The 15,236-nt window shown below is 62.1% G+C and overlaps 1 protein-coding gene across 5 annotated transcripts in view; it reads right to left on the bottom strand.

The window, feature by feature from the left end:
* Positions 1-4,034: 4,034 nt before the first annotated feature.
* TXNRD2 (thioredoxin reductase 2) overlaps positions 4,035-15,236 on the bottom strand; it is a 49,580-nt gene continuing 38,378 nt past the window's right edge. For 4 of the 5 annotated variants that reach the window (XM_072803524.1, XM_072803526.1, XM_072803527.1 and 1 more), the window contains exons 12-18: positions 12,729-12,865; positions 9,480-9,575; positions 9,105-9,197; positions 7,501-7,572; positions 7,230-7,327; positions 5,376-5,592; positions 4,035-4,291 (exon numbers count right to left, since the gene is read on the bottom strand). In XM_072803524.1, the coding sequence (XP_072659625.1) occupies positions 5,469-5,592; positions 7,230-7,327; positions 7,501-7,572; positions 9,105-9,197; positions 9,480-9,575; positions 12,729-12,865 (620 nt within the window). In that variant the 3' untranslated portion in view covers positions 4,035-4,291; positions 5,376-5,468. The remainder of the gene's footprint in view (positions 4,292-5,375; positions 5,593-7,229; positions 7,328-7,500; positions 7,573-9,104; positions 9,198-9,479; positions 9,576-12,728; positions 12,866-15,236) is intronic. The other variant, XM_072803525.1, reaches the window with a different exon arrangement.

Genomic DNA, 15,236 nt, shown 5'->3' with positions numbered 1-15,236 from the left:
GAAAGACCAGCCTCCTCATCTCCACAGCCCGTGGCCGACGTGCCCCAAAGCTACTTGTGCGCCTCTCTCCTTCAGCAGCTTGTGTGAGGGGTGCCGGCAGCTCGGCTCCCCCCCAGTCCAGCCCTGGTGGAGCTGGGACGCCGGCCTGGGTGGCGAGCAGCAGAGTGGTGCCTGTAGAACCTTGGGGAACACCTGCCCCCACCCCCACCCCCGTGAAACAGCCCAGCAGAGAAGCCACTCCTCAGGTGGGCAGAGCCTGTGTCCCGTGCCACCCCCGCGTCCCCACCCTGCTCCAGGAGGCTGGCATCCAAGGTGTAGCTTTGCTTTATTTACCAATGCCTCAGCCTGGTACGGGACGGGCCTGAGGCGCTTCCCAGAGCCACCCGGCTTCCAGCAGGAAAGGCCAGGCCCAGGATGGTGGCAGAGGAAGGACGAAAGGAGGGTCGGGCATCGGTGCTGCCCCTAGGAGTCCCGCCACCGTCTGGCTCTGGGCTTTCTCTACCAGGCACCAAGGGAAACCCGATGAGGATAGGGAGGGAGCAGGAGGCCCAGGTGGGGGCCTGCGGGGGGCTCCGATGGACGGACACCTGGTCCTGTGCTGCAATGGCTATATCCCCTGCCCTGTCCCTGATTCTTGTCTCTGCCCCAGAATGGCTGGGCCTGAGGTGAGGGAGGGAAAAGCCACGGCCCCATCAGGCCAGAGGTCCACAGCCTGTGAGTTCAAGGCCGAAGGGAGCAGCTTCCCCTGAGGCTGGGGGCTGCCCCCAGGAGCCAGGCCCAGATGCTGCCAAGTAGCCAAGCACCCTCACCTTCTGGGTCAAGAGCTGGTTTAGACTGAGAACACCCTACTGCTGCTCGCTCACCCTGGGGGCAAGTTCCCAACCCGCCTCTGGCAGCGAGCAGCCCAGTGTGCCCTGCATACACCCTGACCGGGACCCAAGGGTGGGCCAAGTGGGAGCAGTGGGCAGGGACAAGGAAGAAGGTGGGTGGGTGGAGGCCAGGGCAGGTCAGGCTGGGCAGACAGGGGGCACTCAGGGACCCCAGAGTGGAGACGGGTGAAGGAGCGGCCCCCAAGGGACCAAGGGGTAGTCTGGGACCTGGAAGGCCTGGTGGGGTGAGTGTGCCAGTGTGGGGAGACAGGAATGGCCCTGGCAGCCGGGCCCCCACCCTAGCCCAGGCCCTGACCAGCAGCCCAGCGCAGGGGAACCTCTCGTGACGTACTTAGAAGAGCTAGCTGCCTACATGTGGGCTTCCCGTGAATGGTAGGAGCCCACCCTGCCAGGGAGCCCCCTCCCTAGAATGGGCCCGGCACCCAGAGCCGGAACAATCTGGAGGGCTCAATGGCATGGCTTGGTGGCCCTAAGCCTCGGGAGGTGGCACAGCTCCTGATGACTCGGGCGTCTGGTCTTGCAGGGTCCTGGGTCCGTGGCAGCTCCTGACAGCTGGGTGTGCAGGAGTGAGCCAGGGCCGAAGGTCCCCGTCCCGCCCCAGGGCCCAGGGCCCAGGCCACACCTCGGAGCTGCTGCCCGCCTGAGCCAGGTGAGGTGAGGCGTGTGGCCGAGACACAGCCAGGTGAGCCACCCCGGGGACCTCAGGGGCAAGCCCAAACCTGAGGCCACAGATACAGACACCCCAAACTGCAGGCACCACCTGACACCAAGCTGTTTCTCACGGGGCAACTCCACCTGTGAGGGCCCCTGGCTGGGCACAGCGGTCACTTCCTCCGCCAGGCCTCCCCGCCATGTGAGAGCACGGCCAAGGCGTGTGTGGGGAGGGTGTCCCCCCGCCAGTACCCAGCGAAGCTGGCAGTCCCAGCCGGGCTGCGGGATGTGGGGGCGGCCCCAGCAGGGCTTGAGCGTCTGGGCCACCTTCCGTGGGCTGCCCCCCCTCTTGCGCCCCCACCATGGGTCCCAGGTATCCCCAGCCTGCCCCTCTGGTTCTCGGCCCAGCCCTCCATGATAACTCGGCACCCCTCCTCCGTGGAGCCGCCTTCCCAGCAGCCTCAGGATCTTTGGAGACAGTAGCTCACGAGGCTGAGGGGGGAGAGGGGTGGTGGGTGACCAGAGGGTGACCTGCCCTGCTTCACAGCCGAGGGAGAGGCACGGAAGGGGTAGTCCGGCCCCTGAGCAGCAGCACCTCCCCCACCAACAACGTCATTGCAAAATCTGGAGCCATGAGCAGAATCGTGCAGGACATCGCCGGGTGGTTACAGGTCACACGGAACCATCTGAGGAATTGAAATCATATTTTCATTGCATCATAAAAACACGCCAAGGTGGCAGGAAGGTAGACGTGGAGCCGGGAGAGCACCTGGCCTGTGCTGCTCTGGCCCCTCCCTGAGCTCCTTGGTGGGGACGGAGACAGGGCAGGGGTGGGCCCGGGGGGAGGCTTTGGGCCACACAGTGAGTCTGGACCTGGGCGGTCCATGGGACACGCAGGACAGAAGCCACCGTGGCCCTGCTCCCCGTGCTCTCACTCAGACTGCAGCCCCGAGTGCGTGGACGGGGGACCTCAGGCTGTCAGCCATAGGCTCCACCGAGCAGGAGGAGCGTAGGGGGCGTCCGGCTGCCGAACCGCGTGGCCAGGCAGGCACGTGCTGATGCAGCACATGGTCCCGAAGGCGGCCTGGGTGGTGACAGTTGCCAGCGTGGGCCTTCCGCGGCAGGCTTTCACTCGGCATGCCCACTGGCTGTGACCCGGGCCAGGCCTCAGCCCACGGTTTACCAGGAAGGTGGGGGGGGGGCGCCTGGGCCTCCTGCACGGGGCTGTCCCTTGCCCTCCCCCAGGAGCTGTCCTGTCCCTGCCTGATGGACAGTGAGGCTGGCGGGGCCCAGGACCATGGACGCCTCTCCGCTAGGGGGGCACAGGCTGGGTGAACGGGCCAGACCCAGCGTGGGGGGCGCAGTGGTTACGGACTCCGCAGGTGCGCGGAGCAAGGCCCCTTCTGGGGAAAGGGTGTGGGAGAAAACCACGGGGGGGGGGTGTTGTGGGGTCATAGAGACGGGGTTGGCGCTCGGCTGACCCGTGGGGTGGGCAGGCAGGTGGGGAGTCCCCGCCCCAGAGACCGCCTGGTGTGTGCTCAGGGCTCCCACTCGGGCTGTGTCCTTTCCACCGTCACACAAAGCCCCAGAGCCACTCCAAGGGTTCCGTTTGCCCCGCGGCAGGGGCCCGGCCCCCCCAGCGGCTCAGCTGCCTCGCCGCCCTCTGCAGACCTCACCCTTTGCCTCCAAGGCAGGGGAACACCTCACCCCCAGCACGGAGGGGGGCCCTCCCCGCACCTTCCGAGGCAGGGGCGCGCCGCCAACCGTGCGTTAAATGGGACACGGCTGACGTCTCGCTGCACTTGTCAGGAGGGCGCTGGCCCAGCCCTGCACTCGGCAGCTTAATTGGGCGTCTGAGAGCTCCTGCACGCGCTGCACGCCGGGCGAGCGGCGGAGGCTCCCGCAGGCCCATTAGGTGCAAAGACATTCCTTTGTTCGCTGACAAGCAGGGTCCCATCCAGGGCTCCCGGGCGGGCAGACTAAGTGCTGTTTTCTTAAGGAAGACACGAGATTAGCCGCCGCTAAAGCCCCAGCACAATGCGGGCCCTGCCCGTCACTGTCAGCCCGCTCTCCGCACTGAGTGACAGGCCGGCGGGCCCAGCGCCGCTCCCTCGGCCCATCAAGCCTCAATGCGCAGGATTAGCCCGAGCGCAGCAGACAACCGGCTGGGAGGGCGCAGTGGGAGCGGAACGAGGTGCCCGACGTCCAGGGGCAGAGCCCCCGCCACCCCTGCCAGCTCCCGTCACTGGGCCACAGCGCTGGCAGGTCCCAGCCCTCCGGAGCGCCGCCTGGCTCGGACCCGAGCCCCGCAGAGGGCCCTGGGGGAGAAGGGCTCGGGGGTCCCGAGGTGTGGCCGCCGGGGTGCCACCCTGCCCCCTGTGCAGCACAGCTTCAAGGCGGTTCCCGGACAAGGGTGAGGAGGCGGAGCGTGGGTGACAGGCTGGCGGCTGGGCCCCCCACCGGGCCCTCCCGGGGTGCTGGAGGCCGCACACGTCAGGAAAACACCCTCTTTATTTACATTCCAGAAACGCCAGGGGGCTCGGACGCGGGCAGCCCACAGGGGGGTTTCTGCACACGTCGTCATCTTCTGGCATCGGGGCCTGGCGGGGCTGGTCCAGGTGGGAGGGTGCGTGAGGGGCTGGGGCTCAGCACCCCAGAGCCATCCCTGCAGGGCACGCGGCAGTCCGTCCGGGGGCCACCCATGCCAACTACCTCGGGGCTCTCCAGGCAGGGGTGAGGCCTCCAGTGTCCTACAACAATGGGGGGGGCAGGGGGTCAGCATGGGGTAGTCACACAGGCCCCGCATTTGCCTGGCCACATCTCCCGTGCCAAACACAAGGACCATCTGGGGACAGAAGAGGAACGGGCCCCAGGGAGAGCCCCCGCCCTCGCCACACTGACGCACCACAGCGAACCCCGTGCTAGGAAAAAAGATTTTGAAATGATAAAAATTTACGGCGGGCTCTGAACAAAACGGTATGATGTTCCGGGAAGAGCTTCCTCAGGATGCCCCTCACTTGTCTGCGTCGAGGGCAGCCCTGGCTGGGGCAGAGCAGGGGCCCGGGCTGCACCCAGAGAGGCCGCGGGCCTGGGCAGATCCATGGGACCCTCGACTGCTACTCAGCCCCTTAGGCCTGCTTGAGGGCATCTTGAGGCCCCCCCCGTCCCTAGTCTACCTCAGCCCTCAGGACCCCCACCCCAGAGGGCAGACGGGGGGCCCCGCAGGCTGGGCTGCCAAGCCCGGGGAATGCTGCCACAGGGGCAGCCGAGTAGGCCTTGACCCCACGCAGCCTTCTGGCCGTGGTCAGGGAGGGACTCCCGATTTCCTCCTCCTCAGAAGAGGGCTGGGATGAACAGACCCCGGGGCTCCCGCCGGCCGCCCTCAGCCTCTGACAGAACCAGATGTGCGCGGCCGCCGTGCACAGGGCAGCGTCTCCACCTTCTGGGCGACACAGAAAGGAGCCGACGTGGCTGTGCATGAAGCAAAGCTGGAGAGGGAGGGTGTTCCAGCCACCCAGCGGCCCGGGAGCTCAGCCAGGGGACGCCCTCCACACCCAGTGTCCCCCCACCCCCGACGATAGGCCGCTGTGTCGTGACCCAGCCCCAAGACACTTCCTGCATCTGGGAGCAGCCAGGCCAGGCCAGTGTCTGGGGGACCCTGGCGGGGCACACACGGCCTCCTTCCCCGCCCAGCTTCTTCAGCCCCCACAGCCTGAGCACAGGGCTGCCCTGTCTGAAGCGGCACGGCAGGTGTGGCCTCCCACGCACCCGGAGACAGCAGATCACAGTGGCACCCTGCCCCCCTTCCATTCCATCCTTCAACACAGAGCCTACCTCGTGTACCTGGATCTGAGCCTCCGAAGAACCTGGCGGTGGGGCTACCGGTGTGCCACGGGCCCTTGGCCTGGCAGGGATGGCTGCTTACCCTCAGCAGCCCGTCACAGTGGGGTCCAGGCCCGAGCGCTTGGTGATACGCAGCTTGGCCACCTCCTCAGCACAGGTGGGGTGGATGCCCACGGTCCGCATCACCTGCGCATAGGAGGCTCCACACCTGCACACGGGGATGGGGGATTCAGGTCACGAGTCAGTGCAGGGTGGCGTGCCCACATCCTCCCATCCCTTGGGAGATGACTCACGGGGAGGGCCTTGGAAGGGCCCTTGGGAGGGCCATGGCCTCCTCACTGCTCCCTAGCCCTGGCCCCAACCCTCTCTTCCACCAACACCTATGCTGGACCTGCCCCACACTGTGCCCCAGCAAATGCCAAGCAGCCCCACCTCTGGCCCACCTCCCACCTACCCTCCCCCGCACCCCCAATCACTTGCTCCATCCTGGCTTCCTGCTGCTCCCACCCCACGAGGCACTGCCCCACCTTGGCCTGTGGCTGGTCCTTCTGTGAGCCCACTCCCTCTCCCCACCTGTCCCAGCAAGACCGAGCCCACGGCTTACTGCTGCAGCCTACACCTCCTCAGCCCCTGCCTGGTCCTGCTCACATGATTTTCTCACACGCGTGCCCCCCACCCCCGCAGCAGCGACCATCCCCGGGGCACCTCCTCGGAGACGCAGTGAGCGTGGACTCCCCACAGGGTGCTCCCACCATCCACAGACCAGGCTGCAACAAACAGCCCTTCTTGCGTCTCCGTACACATGTCAGGGTATCTGGTGGGTGAGCTCCCAGCACGAACAAGTGTGTGCCTTGTGGACAGGAGGCCCCCAGTGGGAGGGGCCAGTTCACACCCTCCTCCTGCGTCTGAACACGGGTCTCCTCACTCCACTGATTTGCTCCAACCTTCTGCGTCTCCACCAGGCAGATGCTGGAAACCATCACCACTGGACTGGACAGTTTCAAACCTTTTAACCCTCCCTGGCCAAAATGGTTTCTCAGTGTTTTAATTACGTTAAACATTTCTACTATTAATTTTAATTTTCTTTTTCTGTGAATTGCTCACTCGTGTTTTCTATTGGCTCTGTCCTGTAATTATTATGGTTACCTGCCAGGAAGCCTGGGGTGCCCCTGGGGTATCTGGACTAGCCCCTCACGGCCCCCGTCAGTCTTCCAGGGTCCCTCCCTGTCCTCACACTTCCCACCTCCACCAACCTCTGAGGCTGGACCTTGGCCACAGCCACAGGCCCCCAGCGCCTATGGGGCTCCAGGTGGCCCTTGCAGCCCCTCTCTGCTCCTTTACTTCCACTTCACCTTCCACCCTCCTGCCTCTGACAACCACCCCCACACAGAGCCTCCATCAAGGCCCCACTAAGCACAGCCCGGGCCCAAGACCCAGCTGTGGAAAACACTTGCCAGCCGTGGGGCAGCTTTCCCAGACCTGCCGGGGTGCCTGGCCATGTGAAGGAGGGCCCCCACCCTGCTCATTCTAAGGAGAGAATACCCAAACTGTGACCCCCCCCCACCCTGGCCACCATGGCCAGGGACAGAACCCCTCCCCTTGCCCTCCAGGTGGCCCAGCCACAGACCCATGTGGTATGGCTGGCTTAATAGCAACTGGCTGGAGAAGCAAGCTGCCTCTCCTGTGATGAGACCTGCCACGTCTGAGGAGATGCTCTGCTGAAAACACACAAGGCTACGTAAGGGCGACATCGATGCAGCAGACTCCCAATTACCATGCCCCGCTCCGCTTTCAGAGGGACGCCAGTCTGAGCATCGTTCAACGCTGATATTCCTCTGCACTTACTTGATCCCCAGAGCAAATCCTTGAGTGACTTCGCCTGCATTGGGACCGAGGAAGTGCAGGCCCAGGACCAGCTGCGGGGGCTTCCGCAGGCACACCATCTGCAAGCCACACTGTCAATGGTCAGCCCGGCTGGAGACGGGACCCCGGGCTGCATGGGTGGCCCTGGCCTGGGGTGCGGGTGGTTGCACGGGGCTTCCCCACCCTGGGTGCCAGCTCTTCCCCTGTCTCTCGCCGCCGGGCATGCCCAGCCCTGGACCACAAGGACACTCACCTTTACGTAACACTGGGACGCATCCCGTTCAGCCACTGTGAATTCCAGTGGTTTATAATACGCGTGATAAACCTAAGTGACAAGATACCGATGCTTGGACTCAGCAGCCTCTTGGTTTGCAGGGATGTGGTGGGGACCCAGAGCCACCCACGTGGCCTACAGGTTGTGGTCTGGGGTAAGGACCGCCTGAGCTGGCCATGAATAGCGCCCCTCTGTCTCCCACACAAAGACAGACTATGGCTGGAGCCACATCGTCTGCGGGACAGAACTTCTCCCACCCAGGCCCAATGCCCCCATGGACCATAGCCGCAGGGTGGGCACCAGACTGGCTGCATGCAGCCCTTGGGGTCTTGTTACAGAGCCCGAGGCTCAGCGCAGGGCACGGTGCCCCCAGGAGCACACGTCAGGTAGATGCTGCAGCGTGGACAGGGTGACTGCAGGCCGTGGAAGGGGGTGCCCGGCCCACCCGGCGGCTGTCTGGCCTCCCAGGGGTGCCCTGGTGCTGGCTGGGCCCTCACTTGAGCAAGGAGGGGGAGGTCGGCATGGGGAGGCCCCCGGCCCACACTGGAGCTGTCGGCCAAAGGCTTTCAGCACCCGAGAAGAGCTCGACAGCGTGTTCGGGGCTGCGGCCAAGTAAAAAATGAGCAGGGCCCTCACATGTGCTGCACAGCCATTATTAATTAATGGAACTTCAGAGAATATTGTTCTAACTAAGACAGAATTGAAAAGAAAACAAACAAAGGGTATTTGGCCATTCAACATCGTGAAACATAAAACAACATTATAGAATGCCACGAACATATGTCCCCATGTACTTGTGATGAATCAAACAAAAATAGCAAATAAAGTGCTGGGTGGAAGGCTGGCCTGTCAGGCCCAGCCCGTTGATGGAGGGGACCGGGGCACTGGGGCAAGAGGCAGGCCCTGCAACCCAGTGACTCATTCCCAAAGGGCACTAGGCCCGCGGTGGTGGCCACATGGGGTCTGGTTTCTCCTGGTCCGTCTGCAGGCTGCTGCAGTAGCAAGATGAGGCCAGCAAAGGCTCCCAGCACCCACAGCCTGGCAGGTTTCAAAGCCTCCCCCATCATGCCAGGCCACCTCGGGCACCCTCTGGGGCCACCCCAGGGCCACGGCCGGCTGGCTGAGCAGATTCCAGAAGCAGCCTTCCTCTGGGTGAGTAGCTAGTCAGGGCTGTTGGGGGCCTGTGAGGCCTAGCTGGCTCTCGGATAAGGAACAGAGGTGGGGGTGGCGGGGAGGCGGAGGTACCCGCGGGCAGGAGCAGGGCTGGAGCAGGGCTGGGGGCGGGGAGCAGAAGCCGACAGCAGACGGCTGGAGGGTAGGAGAAGCCTTCCCAGGTGGAGGGAGACACGTGGTCCTGTGAGGGGCCACACCCCAAGAGGACCCTCATCTTCCGGGCTGTCCTCCAGCGCTCCTGTCCCACACGTCCCTTCACGCCGTGTCTCTAGGGTCCCTGCCTGACCCTGCCAAACCACAGGTCCTGGGACGCAGGGGCGCCAGCACTCCTGCTTGCCCTCCAGGCCCCTGCTGGGGAGGGGCTGTCATTGGGGTGTGGGTGCCACACAGGCCTCGGGGTCCTGACTTACCTCCACGTGCTCCTCTCCGTGGCGAGTCACGGCCTCCTCCTCCGACAGCCCCACACAGCCGTACTCCAGTGGGGTGAAGACTGTGGTGGGGACCTGAAAAGCAGGTCCCAAGTGAGCTATGCCCCCTGGGACGCAGAGCTGAAGATCCCCACTCTGGGGCACAAAGAAAAACAAGCACAGGCCAGGTCCCCAGACGTGCTGGCTACAGCCTGCGGGGGATGGGGGGGGGCACCCACAAAGCGAACCTCACATGCGTGCACATGCACATGCGGCGGCACACGTGCAAGTGTTGGCACATATGTACGTGCGTGCACAGCCCACACCCTCTGGAAGAGCCGCGGCCGTCCCCAGGCCGGAGGGCAGGGGGGTACTCACGTTGTCATAATCCATCACGTCCGAGGCCTGACCACACAGCCGCTGGGCCAGGAGCCTTCCTGCCATTATAGCCGTGGGTGTCAGCTCGGGCCGCCCCTGAGGCAAGGAAGGAACCCGGGTCACTCTGGCACATCCGAGACTGTGCGGCACCCCTGCCACCCCTCACGCCTTCCTGGTGAAGCTTCTCCCTTTCAGTTTGCCTCTGGGTGCCAGGGCCCTCAGCAGGTTTGCTCCTTCTCCTGCTTGCTTGCCTCCGTCCGGCTCTGGGGAGACCCCTGTGCTTACGACTCCCTTAGCCGGAAGAGCAGGTGAGCTGCCAATGAGCCCGGCCACGCCACCCACGCTCGCCGGTGGCTTCTCTCTGAACCCCTTCTTCATGTGGGTGATCTTGGAGAGCTGAAACCTCAACAAAGCTCGAAGGAGATCCTGCTACTATTCCCCTGTCCGCATTAACCGGGATTCACGCTAAAGCGGGCCCTGAAAGCATTTCTTGTGCTCCTGACAAGAAGCTTGGCTTGCACGTCACAGTCCATCACAAACCCCAAGTCAGAATGGCGTGCCGCTGGAGGGCCTTCTGTCCCTGGGTGTGTCCTGCTGGGGGACCGGGGCGGGGGGGCGGGGCACGGCCCCCAGTGTTCCTACACGCGTCAGCCTGGGACCGGCTGTCAATCACCTCTGCAGCAGCAGGAAATGCAGATGTTGTTTGACATTCCAGAAATGAATAGAGATCCACAGAGATAAACTCGTGAAAGCAGCCCGTGCATTCCACCGGGCCTGACTGCGGAAACGTCCATGCGCACAGCACACAATATGTCACTAGACAATGGCTGTCCCGCCAGCCTGCTGGACCCGTCCCCATCTCACCGGACCACTGGGGTGTGAACTCTTTTGACGGCCCAGAATGACCTTTCCCACTGAGTGGATTTAATATTTCAATAAATATAGCCTTTGCGTGTGCTATTTCCAGTCCTACAGTCTGGGACACTATGGTTTCCACTACGCTGGCAGCACCCTCAGCTCCTGGGCTGTGCAGAAAGCCCGGTATCATACGTGTGGCACTCTCTCCCAGGACTACCGGTGCTGCAGCACACAGGATGAACACAGAAGGTGCCCTCAGAGGATGACGTGTCCCCACTGGCAGAGATCACACAAGCAACAGCGATGCCCAGTCATGCCCAGTCAAGCAGGCACGTGAAGCCACTCACTTCCATCCACAGGAGCAGGCCAACTAGACGGTCAAAGATGACTTGGTGGGAGGAGTGGCTGCAGCTCTGACACCTGCTCCAGCAAGCTGTCCCTATGGTCCTGCCTCCATTTGGCGGTCTGCTCCCCACGTACCATTTCCTGAACCTGGGTTCACAGGCAACCTGAGAACTCAAGTGGCAGCCACTTGGCTCAATGTCAGCACTGACCACAGCCAGTGGGTGACCTCTCTGGTACACTGGGCATAGCAGGGGCCATGTTGTCCTGGCAGGAGGGGTCTGAATGGGGTCAAGTGTCTGCAGGACAGACCTGTGCGAGATGGGGAGGCTGCCCTCTCAGGAACAAAAGGGAGGCCCAGGCTTGCATGGCCTCCTGCCCTGGTCTGTCTCTACGAGTGTGCCGAGCTCTCTGGAAGACCCACCCATCACAAGCTGCAGCAGAGGCTGAGGGAGGGATGGTCCCACAGCACTGGGGAAAACTGCCACCTGTACTCCTCGGCTCTGGGATGCCCCACCCAGGGACTCATTCGCCACAGATACTGGCTCCCCCTACCCCCAGGCATTTCCCAAAGTGGGTTCTGGGGTATGGGTAGGTGAGGCAGTGCTTGCAGTCTCGGGTAGGCACAAGCATCCTTGCTGAGCTTGCCCGGGCCCTCTAGCTCACTCTGCTCCTCCCTCAGGTCTCCCTTGACCGCGTACTATGCATCCTCTGACATCCACCTGAAACAGTTCACTTACTTACTTGTCCTCTGTGACCCCGACCAGAATGCCACTATAAGGCCTAGGACTTTTATCTGTTCCTGCAGTAGCCACAGAAATCAGAAAAGTGGCTGGTGCCAGAGCACATCATGGTGGGTTTAACAGCATCCCCCCAAATTCATGTCTGCCTGGAACCTCAGAATGGGGCCTTGTTTGGAAATGAGGCTCTTTGCAAATGTAATGAAGGAAAGAATTGAATCATTTAGGGTTGGTCACTTAGGGTGGCCCTAAATGCAATGGGCTTCTCTCCTGAGAAAAAAAGAAACAAGGACGGTTGCACACATGCACACACGCGATCACGGGCAGAGAGCGCTGCAGCTCTGAGTCTGGACCACCTGCCGAATGAGGACACATCCTCCCCTAGAGGCTTAGAGGGAGCACAGCCCTGCCCATACCTTGACTGCAGACTTCTGGCCTCCAGCATGTGAGGGAATACATTTGTCTATCTAAGCTACCCTGTGGTGATTTGTAACGGCGGCCCCAGGAAGCTAACGTGTCAGGAACGCTGGCAGGACAATGGCAGGTCTGGCCACCAAGAGGTCCGCAGGGGTCTAGGGGGCCCGGTGTATCTCTCAGGCTCCTTTGCCAGGGTCCCTCCCGAGCCACCTTCCTTAGGCCATGCTGTGCATGTACAGGATTGGCCGATGGCTCCTGAGGCTTTGGGAATGTGAGGGTCCCACGGCTTGCCGGCCATAAAGAGGCCACAAAGAGGGGTGCGGTGCTGACCAGATGCCTCCCAGGCCAGGGTAAGGCTTCCACCAGGGACCCGCAGGGGAGGACCAGGCAGGCCTGGTGAGTGGGGCTGTGTCCACATGCCCTGTCCCCATCTGACAGCCCGGGCAGGGAGAGTACTGACCCGCCCACAAGTTAGAAGGTAAACCGAGGCCAGGAGGTCAGCTGGTGGTGCAGGGCCAGGATAGCCACAAGGCTGTGCCCAGCAGCAGCATTTCTAGGGCTCTGCACCTCCAGCCCGCCGTCGGGAAGTCGAGGCCCACGTCGTGTGCAAACAGATGTCCTTCCCTCAGAGCCACACGTGGGGAGATTTCGGAATAGCAATTTGCTGATGGCGCTTTGGGTTTTTAAGCCTGCCCCACTGCTCCAGACAGAAAGGAGGAACATTTGAGCAAGCAGAGGCTGGTGACCAATCCTTCCCAGAAGTTGAGTCCAACAGCACTTGGGGTTTGGCCCAGAGGCTCCGTGAGCCTTGTTAGGTGCACAAGGTTGGGGGGCAGGTGCAGGCTGGGATTGGGGGATGGGGTGCGAGACCATGGGCAGGTGCAGGCTGTACCTCTGCTACGTCTCCGATGGCATAAATGTGGGGGACGGAGGTGGCCTCCTGAGCATTGACCAGGATCTTCTGACTGTTGGGGTTGGTGTTTACTCCAGCCTTCTCCAAATTCAGACTTTTGGTTTCTGGAATTCGGCCTGAAGAAATAAAGAGAAAGCTGAAAGACTTGTAGCAGGTCTGACAGAGATTCCTTGGTTTATTCAAAACACTTGCCAGCATGTGCACTTGGAATTGGGAAGACGTCAAGCACAACAGCGTCGAGGGGCTCCCAGCCTCTGTGGGCCTCACACGCATGCACATCCACCCCTACACCTTTATCTGCACAAAGGAGCAGGACCCGGAGGAACAGAAAGGAAGGAAAAGGGGTGGAGGATGCAGAGATGGGGATAGGCCTTCTCTGAATACATCCTGCAACACAATTTTGGTTTTTAAATCATATACATAGTTTCTATATCCAAACAACAACAACAAAAAATAAATCAAAAATGGGGGGGGGGTATTTCCTGTACCTTGTAAAGAACCTGAAACAAATGGGCCTCATTGGATATGCAGCTGATAACTGAGTATATACAGAGATAATTTGCTCAGGAGACTATGGGAACCCATATTCCCACCATGTGTCCTAAGAGAATTATGTCCAAACAATAAATAAAGCTGCAGACAGACCTTATGTGCCATTCAAAGACAGTTAAAACAACATAAAGTCAAATTTGAATTGGAAATTCATTTTTTTTTTTTTTTAATACAAAGTTCCTATGGCTTCTGACCACAGAAAAAGTCTAGAAGTAGTGACAACCCAAGAATGTGTGCCCCCTCCCTGGACAGTGATCTCAACCCTTCCCCACCGCGGGGCCGAGCTCTGGGGAGCCGGCCCACATCAGGCCTGGATGCACGGTGGACACAGCAGAGCGTGATCAGAGGTCACCACAGCCGTAGCTGCAGACACCACCAGGCCCTGAGGGGAGAGGCCATGGAATATACAGAACCCGGGCCTCTCACGGAAGCCATGGCTCCTGTCCCGTGCACACTTTCCAGCGGCGCCGGGATGCACGTGTGTGTCTCAGTCTCTGTGGAGCACGTCTGGGGGACGGCCTCCTGAGTCTCCACGTGGCCCTTCCTGGGGTAAGGCGTCGTCCATCCCACTCCGCCCGTGACGCTGGGGCTCCCACCCTCCCACAGGGTGCTCTTCCTGTAGGCTCATACAGGATGGTGCTTCGTGGTGGATTAATGCATCTATCCTACCACCAGACGGTGTTTGCATGAATAGGCTAGGGCCTGCTGTCCCCAGAGTCGGGCAGCAGGACGTCCTCTGGAGGAGGCAGTGAAAATGCACAGACTTATGTCCTGCTCAGGGCCGGCCCCACAGACCCTCTCCGGCAGCCAGTGCAGGGCTGAGCACATGGGGCTAGAGTCAGGCCGTGGGCAGCTCCACACGAGGAGCCCTCAGCTCCTCCGCTCGGGTGCCTGTGGCACCTGCCCGGCCCACATCCCCAGCCTGGAGACCTCCAGAGCCGAGAATGGAGACGGGCAGAAAGGCAGAGCCCAAACCCAAGCACGGGGTGAGGTCACTTTGGCTAATACTGATGAGCACACCTTGGACGCAGAGGCCAACAGGGGCAGGAGATGGTGGCACCGGCCTCCCTGCCAGGCTTCATGTGCTTCCAGCCCTGGGCCTTGTCACAGGGGCTGTCACAGGGGCTGCCGGCACAGGCGCCTTGCTCCCAGCCTGAGACAATGCAGCCTCACTGAGCCGGGGGTGGCAAAGACGGCCCTTCCTGTGGGGCCCTGGGAGGGCAGTGGCAGCCCCTTGGGGCTCCCGGTATCCCCTGAAGGCAAAGACGAACGGTTTCAAAGGCCCGGTTCCCACAGCTCGTGGTGGCTCAGATACACCAGAGGTCGGGTGGCGGGTGGTGCCAATCTGAACATCTGGTAGACCTAGTCCTGTGAAAGGGAAACCTTAAGTCTCCAGCTGCTCTCCCAGAGTGGGAAGTCAAAACACAGAGGCTCAACTAAGCCGCGCTTCTCAAGTTCACGGGGAGCCGGCTCCGGCCTCTTCACTCGGCTTGGCCGCAGCAATCAGGTGCTGGGCGGGCCGACCCCCATCGCCCAGCATACCAGACACCGGCGGCGAGACAGGAGGCTCTGGAGGTCCCTGCCCTCTGACAGCACCGGGGCCAGCCCCCGTCCTGTGAATGGAGACGCACTGGTCAGCGTCCTCCCTGGACGAGGCAGCCTGGGAACCCTGAGTCTAGGAAGGGACTAGAATGTGCTGTGCCTCAAGCAAGGAAGGAGCTGGGCCCAGTGGGCAGGCCTGGTGGGGGTCTGCGGAGTGGGCCGAGGGTCCCTGCAGGTAGGGAGGACTCAGAGTTGGGCCCTCAGGCTCTCCCCAGACCCCCAGTTCTGGCAGGCAGGCATACAGCAGGCCCATGGCCCCCTGGCGATTGCTCCAGGCTGAGGCTGGAGTGTCCGAGGACAATGCTGGAGGCCCACAGACTATGGGCCGTGCTG

This window comes from Canis lupus, chromosome 27 (assembly GCF_048164855.1).
Source record: "Canis lupus baileyi chromosome 27, mCanLup2.hap1, whole genome shotgun sequence".
NCBI classification, from domain to species: Eukaryota; Metazoa; Chordata; class Mammalia; order Carnivora; family Canidae; genus Canis; species Canis lupus.
The sequence above is the reverse complement of the archived record's forward strand: the minus strand, read 5'-3'. Positions and strand labels throughout refer to the sequence as shown.